This window comes from Lolium rigidum, chromosome 1 (assembly GCF_022539505.1).
Source record: "Lolium rigidum isolate FL_2022 chromosome 1, APGP_CSIRO_Lrig_0.1, whole genome shotgun sequence".
Taxonomy (NCBI): domain Eukaryota; kingdom Viridiplantae; phylum Streptophyta; class Magnoliopsida; order Poales; family Poaceae; genus Lolium; species Lolium rigidum.
In genome coordinates, this window is record NC_061508.1 from 324,448,692 (window position 1) to 324,458,073 (window position 9,382).

Here is a 9,382-nt window from a genome sequence, read left to right on the forward strand (position 1 = left end):
TAATCCATGAGCATTCAATGCTGCTATTTGTTTGGTTGGATGAATGGACCGGAATTTGCAATACATGTGTATTGTCTACATCTCCTGTACCATATTAAATGAATATGGCTGGGTAGGCAGTATGCGAATTAGATGGGCTGTGTGGTTCAGCAGGTCCGACCTGTACCAGAGTGTGGCACATCATGTACCCCAAGAGTAAAATGAGATTGTCAGAGTTAGCTGAGTAAATTGTAAAACAATTAAACATGCCTTTGATTTCCCGAAATGAGATTGTCTAGGACTGTAAAAAAAAAAGATGGAAGTGCACTGATAAAATGATTGCAGGCCCCGGGATCTTGGAGTTTGGATATACTTCCTCCGTCCCACCAAAAATATCTCAATCTTATCAAAATTTGGATGTATCTAGTATCTACCTACTAGACCAATTTTTTGTTGGTGGAACGGAGGGAGTGCCACTAGTGGATTGAGACATAATTTACATTGTTTGGGCATCTAGACAAACAATGGCAGCATTGCTATAACCAGATATGGCGAGTTCATCTACTTAGCCTCGTGGACGTGATCTTCGGCAAAACTAGATGAGTTCCCTTGCAACAATATTACTTGGTGTACAATCGTTTGCCGATGGTTATTAATATTATCATGTGAAATGCTGTAAGTAAATTAGTTTTCAGCTATGTCGTGGTGACCCACAGCAACGACCAAGATTGGTATCTACATATTTATTCAGGCTAGGTAAATATATAAAATATTTGATAAACATAGAAATCAGATAAAGGTGATACATTGCAAACTATAAATTTCATGTCTTGGCCACCAATGTTTTTCACAAAGAAAGGTGCTAATTTCAAAACTTGGCCACCAATGTTTTTCAAAAAGAAATATGCTAAATGTTTTTCGCAAAGAAACTTGGCCACTAATTTCAAAACTTGGCCACCAGTGTTTTTCACAAAGAAATATGCTAATGTTTTTTCGCAAAGAAACTTGGCCACTAATTTCAAAACTTGGCGACTAGTCTTGGCCACCAAAGAAAGATACACAGATATCGAATTCATCAGTCTAAACGAAGAGTTGAAAACAGTTGCGCCATCAAGGATATTCTTGTTACATTACTATAATATTTGCATAGGATACGCAGAAACATTCAAACAGTGAAAAGTTGTAACCTCCTGTAATGGGTGTCCATTAGTATAAGGAATTGCTTTGACCAGTTGAATTCATAGACTGGCCAGTCAGGGAAAAATTCCTGGATGCATTCGAATAGAACCTTTTGGGTAATTGGGTTAAATCTGCAACCAGCTCTGGCTTCTTCTTCCTTATCGCGTTTAATCCACGCGATCCAGCGGTAGGGTCCATGACATGGATTATTTTGTTCGGCATTTCAAAAGAAAAATTGGAGCAGCTGTCAAGTAGAAGTAGAGGATTGTGGAACTGCATGGACTAATGTTTTATAATCTAAACTGGTTTTGATTTGTGGGAAGGTATTGTGCATCAGTAACAATGAATTATACTTAGCAATGTTAATAAGTAGTGTTCTTAACAAGCGAGTCAGTTTTGCAGCCATTGCAGAGGTAGCATGTAAACTTGGAACCAGACATTTGCAGCCTTACGGTTGCTAAGTAAACTTGGAAAGTCATTCCTTGTTCCCTGACTCTTCCTGTTGCTAAGCATTCTGAAATCACTATATTCAGAGTCTGCAACAAGTTCATTTGCAAACAGTAAATTTGAATAGAAGCTGACAACAGGTTAACTAACCGTGGGGTTTGTGATAATATGGTAACCTTCTGAAAATGACAAAATGGGACTTCATGTGGGGCAAGTAACTATAAATAATCGCTATCAACCCCTAGATTTGTGAATGTACAGTTTAAACTCAGAATGATGCATGCTTGCTTTCATCCCTGCCTGTCTAAAAACATCTTGAGATACGACGAGTAAAAGCATGGGAGGAAAATATTGTAGAAATATGAATAGGAACATGTAAATCCACAAAGAAAAGGCTTAATTGATCCTTCAGCATTTGATGGTAGAATTAGGTAATTTTTATGAAATGAGCTGAATGAAGTGGCACATTATTCGAATGCTCTATATCTCCAACTCGTGGAGAAGGAGAAAGCCAATGCCACAGTTGATTTTGTCGAATTAGCAAATCATAAGGATGTTACTGAATCAGGGTCCCTTCAAGTTATAGGTGTGCTTCCCACAGATCATTTACCAATCGATTAATGCATCAGAAACAGTATATTGCCTCTGAATTCCTCTCGCTCACCTTCCTAGTAATATTATTTCGGCTCAAAAAGCTTGAACACTCAGAAAAAGAAGAAGCTCAAGGCACGCCTAAACTAAGCTAAGATCACAGTCACATCTGAGTTTATTTGTTGTGGCAGTTTCATTGGAGTATTTAGCTAGCAAATAGCAAAAACAAGCCATGAAGTCAATTACTGGACCTTGGATCCGAGACGATAACACCCTGCGCAGGCCAAGAACCAGGCCGCACGTGCCGCCACCGCCGCTGACACCTGCCGGAGCAGGTCTAGCAGCAGGCCGAGGGTGTAGGCGACGTCGGTGGAGAAGACCTCCCCGGAGGCCCAGAGTTGGCGAAGGCGATGCCGCGGCGCGTGCACTCGGCGAGATCGATGCTGTCGACGCCGGCGCCCGTGCTGACCGCGCAGCGGAGGGAGCGATGGTGTCGCGGAACGGGGTGTCGACGAGCATGGACCCGCCGCCCAGGATCACGGCGCGTGGGGGGCAGGGTCGGCTCTATCTTTTGTGTGGCCCTTGAGCGAGATGGCAAAAGAGGCCCCTAAGACTACTACGCATGTACGAATATGAACGTATATATAGATATATATGTATCTAGTTTTACTAGCAAAATATTAAAAATTAACATTCAACGCACTCAAAATCTGAGATTCTAAAAAATAACTATGAACCACTAAGAAATGTCATGTAACTATAGGAAATTTACTAGTGTTGATCTGCATTTAAATTCAACAAATTATAGTTAGTAAGTTGCAGATACAACTTAGCAGAATTAGTGAATTACCTAAACAGACAAGTACTCGATCGAAAAGAAGGCGGAGATCGTGATCTGCAGCTGCAGCCTGCAGGGCCCTGGCGGGTGGCGGTGGACGCTGGTCGCTGGCGATCTGGCCAGTCCTGGGCGAGGCCGAGCGGAGCGAGAGGCGATCATCGGTTGACGGATCGAGAGGCGTTCGGTTCGAGATGGAATAGCAACAGGCGATACACGGAGGCAGCGGCCGAGCGAGAGGCGATCGGTTCAATCACTTTGATTCTTTCCGTGTCGATCCCGTCCGTTCCCCTCTTGGCCTCTTTTCTTTCCGTTCCCGCCTGGGCCTTTGGCCCTTTTTCACATTATTTTTCAGCACAAAAGTATAGAAGAGATATGTGCTGATGGGGCCCCTCCCAGGCGGTGGCCCATGGGCGTTGCCCATGGTCGCCTAGGGCCAGAGCCGGCCCTGGTGGGGGGCTCCGGCACCGTCGCGACCGCCGCGAGGAAGGCCAATGAGAGGGGCAGCCTTCTACAGTAATGATGACTGAACTACGCTCTAATTTCTGCATCAGTGACTGTGCCTGACTTCTTTTCAGCCTGCATGTTCTACGATGCATCCATGTGAGGTGGTTGGGGTGTCCACGCTCGGTATTCATCAGGCTATTTACACAGAATTATACGCAACGCATTGTGACGTAGGCTAATGAAACGGATGGTTTGATGGAGATTCGATAAAAGGAGCACCCAAGCCCGGGCTGCCTTTGGAGTTTTCGTTATATAGATGGCTTCTTTCCAAATGGACGTAGTTCTGCGATCGAATCTCCCGGCGGTGATGTCGCAAACCAAAACTAACCATGCGATGTGATGTCAATTAAATGGGCTGGCCCAGTTGGGCGCTAAGGAGGAGGACCCCAGTACCTGGGCAAAGTTCGGGCCGGGCTTCGGGCCAGACCTAAAAAGCCCGCGGGTAAAAAGTCAGGCCCGAGCCCGGCCAACCCGACCGTCGGGCCTGTAATTTAAGCCCGAACCCGGCACGAACGAGCAAAAAAGCCCGGCCCGGCCCGACCAGGCTAAAATGCACGAAAATGAAGGCCCAAGCCTGGCCCGGCCCGACGTTCGGGCTCAAATTTCAGGCCCGAGCCAGGCCCGAAGTGCAAGCCCAACCCGGCCCGGCCCGGGATTTTTGGGCCGGGCTGGCCATGCCCAGATGTAGACCCCAGCAACCACGACGTGAGAGCCAGTGGTATCCAGCTAGCACATGTACTACTTAGGGCATCTCAGCGGCGCGACGCATTTAAACGGACGCGCGTCGGCCGAAATGGTCGAAATCGTTCGCGCTTTCGTTTGCGTCGAGGGTGGCTCCAGCGGTACGACGCATAATTTTATTTTCCATTCATAAAGTCATAATTTACATTAATAAAAAACATTAAAAAGCCATAAAGGCGTGGTAAAAGTAGGTGCTGCCTACTGCTCGTCGTCAGTGACGAGGTCGATGAACTCCGGCGTGGGCCATGGAAGCTCGTACGCCGGCGGTGGAGGACGTACCATCGCATGCGCAGGAGGCTGTGGCCAAGGATCTCAGGCCGGAGCAGCAGCCGGAGCGCGGTCGTTGAAACGCGTCGGCGTTGCCGGAGGAGTCGCCGGCCTCCCCTGCGCGAGCGCGGACTCGCGGAGCTGGATTGCGAGCCCGTCCCACAAAGCGAGCTCGTTGAGCTCGTTCTGCTCGCTGTTAGCCAGTGCCATGGCAATGAACTCCTCCTCGGTAATGTCCGGCGGCTGGGTCTCCAGATCCCACGCCGGCCCGCCGTCGTCGTGGTCGTAGTCTGCCATGTCCACGTCCTCGTCCGCGTCCTCCTGATCGTTCTCTTCTTCTTCCGCGACGATCTCACGGTCGAAGTAGTCCACGTCGCCGAGGTAGTCAGCGAGGCGGCGCGCGTCGAACTCCCACGTCCCGAATGAAATCCAGTTGTAGGAGTTCAGTGCGTACGCCTGATCTTCCCGCAGATCCGGCGGCAAGATCGCTCGGCGGCGGCGCACCTCGTCCCGCCGCTCTCGGCCCTCGCGCGGCACGGGGGGAACCGGCACGCGCCTCGAGTTGAGGTACCAGCCCCTCCCGGCAAGTTCACGTCCGGCCATGGTACCGGCCGGTTTTCATTCGATAGCTGGCGTGCGAGCTCGCCGCGGACGTACCGGCCGACCCGTGCATTCTTGCCGGACCGCAAGCCGCTAGCCTCGTGGTCGTTCTTGGTCTTGCGGAACGGTCAGCATTTATTCCCCATGGCGTTGGTCGGGTGGATAGTGTGGGCTCTACCAATGGTGTGGTCGGGGAAATGGGCGCCGGCAGCGTCCATTTAAGAGCCTCGGACGCCATCGCGCCTTCAATGTCCTTCAATGTCCTGCCACTGCGACGCCGCCCAACTATGCACGCTCGCGGAGGCCAAGGCGCGCCATTAACGCGGCCCTGGAAAGGCTGCAGCGCGCCGCTCGTAAGTAATGCTGCGGAAGACGAAGCAGTTGTGCCCCTGCCAGGCGGGCCCGTGCGAGGACCGGACGGACGACCACTGCGTCCGCAGAGAGGGCCGCGTTCGTGCAGCATTTCCACGATATCGTTATGATCAATTAATGGGACTTGGCGGCCCGGGTCACTATGCGTCACGATGCCCCTAAGCCAAGGTAATGCTGGGAGGAAAAGGCGTTGAAGAACAGATAAGAAACCGGCTCTATTTCCCCATCCCCTGCTGGCCTTCTTTTCCCACCTAGGCTCTACTCTTCCTCCCAAATTCATGTTGTAATCCTGTATCGGACATGGATCTTGTGTTGAGTGTAGTAAATGGAGTAAGGGTGTGACACTATCTTGCCTATGAATAAATTAAAGCAACAATTGATGCAATCTTAACTATAAGATTAGTGAAGGCATGAATCTGGTTTGAAAGTTTAAATAGTGCGTGTGCGCATGCGTGTAAGTTCCAGGTTGATTAAAAAAAACGATAGTGAAACATACAATGTAGATCAATCACTGGACTTGGTTTTTGTTGGTTAGACTAGCCACAGTGGGAGTATCATAAGTAGTATCATGCATGCCATGTTGGCAAAAATCTGATGTGGCACACTAATTAATGAGGTGAGAGATGAGAGTGGTATCATAATATGATACCGTATCATAGCACGTAAAACTAGAAAACTTAATGACAAGCACATCATGTACATACATTTGCATTGAGATTCTACAAAATATTAAATATTATGATACTATGATACTATCTTATGATACTATGCATTGAGGGGTTAGTATTATAAACTAGTATCATGTGCATGATACTAGTGTATGATACTTCCCATTACGACTAGTCTTAGGAGAAGAGGTACCAACCAGCCAGCGGTCGGTTCGATGTTTGGACATGTTGAAGTTCTCGACAGAAAACTAATACCAGCAGAAGAAAGCCATGATAGACAATCTAGCCCATCAGCTGCAGATTGTTTCACTCCCTACAAAAGCAAGATGTCTGATCAGACGCTGTGAAACATATGACAATTGACAAGAGAAGATTTTATAATATTTGTACAAGATGCATTTGCAGTAGGTACCTATACAGCCGCGAGGCTGCAGATCAAGTTGAGGAGGAGCAAACTAATTAAGACTTGGCAACAACGGAGAAGTTATTTCAGTGAAATCCAATCCTAGAGCTGAAGATATATCACCCAATCATCCTGCTGAGCACCTGGAAAAAATCAGTTGGCTTAGCCTGTAGCCGAGCTCGGGAACAGAATGCACTTCAACACAGAGCACCAAAATTCGTTGGAACTTGGGGGTGATGGTAGGAGTTTTTGTCGATTGCCCGACACAAGCTTTATATATATATGCAGTATGCAGAACACACAATTACAGTACCTCTAGAGCAGTCAAGGCCACATCGAGCCGAGGAGGAGCGAAGAACACTTGCAGGGAAAATAACAGTTATCTACAAGAAAATCCAGTCCACTCAAAGATATACGATCACTCGACCATCTTGCTCGAAACAGAAGAAAGTTTCACTTTGTCATATGTGGTTGAGGTCTGGACCCGAATGCAGTAGGTGTTGGATAATTAGGCACAATTTCCATGATTAATTCCAGAATATTAAGCATGACGACAGTAACTACTAACATGTGAAACTCGAACATACTAGATGTAGTGATCAACATGAACAGTAGCATAGCAAACAGTACAACATCCATCGCTAAACGGATCGAGATATGTCGCACGTACCGATCTGGTGGAGGTGGCGGTGGAGGTGTAGCAGATGATGTCGCGGCAGTAACGTTGTTGATGACAACGTTGTTGACGACGGGGACGACGGGTCGAAGTAGATGGCGTTGAAGACGACGGTAGGCAGCACCGCCCGACTTGGACGGAAGGCGACCCGTGATGAAGAGCTTGAGCAGTCGCGCGAGCGCTTCCCAAAAACCTAATTCGCCCTCTCCCGTACAGGATCGCAAGGACGAGCGGTTCCGGAGACTCGCTCTCCCGTTCGCCGATGCACGTCGGCTCGCGGGATGGAGTAGGCTACGATGGCGGCGCAAGCGAGAGAGAGGTGGAAACCCTAACTCGTGTATTAGAGATGTTTCGCGGTAGCCGGGCAGGAGATTATATAGGCTCGGGAAACCCTAGGCAACGTGGGCCACGCCCACGTCGCACGAACGTTTTGAGTCGGTTACGAGATAGCCCACGATCCGGGAGCGACCCGAACCGACTAAGCCGCGACGCGTCCGTCTAGGACTCGTTCGTTTTCCTGAGCTGCAAAAAGTAAGGAAAGTCTCGGCTCGAGGCTCAATCCACTCACCACGAGCGCGGCGCGCGTCGTGACGTGTCGAGTCGAGACGAGACGAGCGAGCGAGGAGGAGGAGGAGCGCGCGTGTAGCACTCCTATTCTCACTCACTTACTAGTGGTGGAACAACCCACCTTATAAGGTGGTCTAACTTCCTCCCAACTTTCCATGTGGGACTAAACTTCCCACCTCTTGCCACTCCCTAGTGAGCTGCCACCAACTTGGGCTCAAACTCACAAGGCTGCCACTATGTGGGCTTTGAGATTTATAGGAAAAACTGAAATCTAATTTGGGCCACTAAAAATGGGCCCAATATTTCAACAATCCCCCACCAGATCTCAAATCCCCATTTAGAGATTTACCAATACTCGCTGCTTGTTTATATACCGGTGTTTCAGCGGAGACTCGTTAAGTTGAACTTCCGCCTAGAACTTTAAGCTACATCCACTCACACTTGAACAATGGATTAAGCCTTGAATTGCAAGTTTTGCGTGAACAGGGTTTCACTCAAAGTCATGACCGGTACATGGCTGCCGATAGCCTACCCCGCGGGTGAAGCATATGCGTCATACTTCGTGGTCTCTTCATGAGTTTACTAGAGATCACCCAAATCTCATAGATTGCGACGTTTAACAATCGGACTCATATAGGTGTGTTATTTCAAGAATGCTCCGTAGGACAACATCTTTGCTAAAATAGCCAACAAAACACATTAAGGCTTGTTGCCAACCTGCCTTACAAGCAACCGAGAGTTGTGCATCTTCACATAGAGAGGGTTACATAATACTCTCCTCAATTAAACCACTAGTTTGTTCTTCCCGGGTCCTAATTCACGGGATCTCCGATCACAAAGGTTGGGTTACCACTATGGCGTAACATCAACGGGTCTCAAACCCATCTCCCTCGATGCACTTTCTATCACATTACGTGATAGTCCCTTTGTAAAGGGATCTGCCAGGTTTTTGTCCGTTTGAATATATGTAACGGTTATTACTCCGGAGTTTCGCAATTTCTCGACGGACTTCAAACGTCTCTTGACGTGTCTTGATGACTTCGCGTTATCCTTAGAATTGTTCACTTTGACAATTACGGTTTGATTGTCACAATTCAAAAGGATTGCCGGAACAGGTTTTTCAACCACGAGCAAGTCCATCAAGAGCTCACGCAACCATTCCGATTCAACAGGTGGTTGTGTCTAAAGCGATGAGTTACGCTTCCATAGTTGACCTCGTCAATATGGTTTGCTTGCAAGATCTCCATGATACTTGCGCCACCTCCAAAGGTAAATACATACCCACTTGTGGCGTACGGATCGGCTACATCCGAGATCCAATTCGAATCACTATATCCTTCAAGCACGAGCTGGGTGCCCCTGAATAGTGAATCCCATAACTCATTGTACCACATAGGTAGCGCATGACCCTATCAAGTGCATGCCAATGATCGGTACCCGGGTTTGACATGAACCTACTCAACTTGCTAACGAGCAAAAGAGATGTCGGGTCTAGTCGCGCTCGCTAAATACATGAGTGAGCCAACGATCCGAGAATATCTCAATTGATC

The 9,382-nt window shown here is 48.1% G+C and overlaps 1 protein-coding gene across 2 annotated transcripts in view; it reads right to left on the reverse strand.

Moving 5' to 3' along the window:
• LOC124698915 overlaps window positions 1-7,074 on the reverse strand; it is a 33,087-nt gene extending 26,013 nt beyond the window's left edge. For both annotated transcript variants that reach the window (XM_047231314.1, XM_047231309.1), the window contains exons 1-3: window positions 6,903-7,074; window positions 6,599-6,732; window positions 6,384-6,499 (exon numbers count right to left, since the gene is read on the reverse strand). In XM_047231314.1, coding sequence (XP_047087270.1) covers window positions 6,384-6,413 — 30 coding nt within the window. In that variant the 5' untranslated portion in view covers window positions 6,414-6,499; window positions 6,599-6,732; window positions 6,903-7,074. The remainder of the gene's footprint in view (window positions 1-6,383; window positions 6,500-6,598; window positions 6,733-6,902) is intronic.
• Window positions 7,075-9,382: the final 2,308 nt, after the last annotated feature.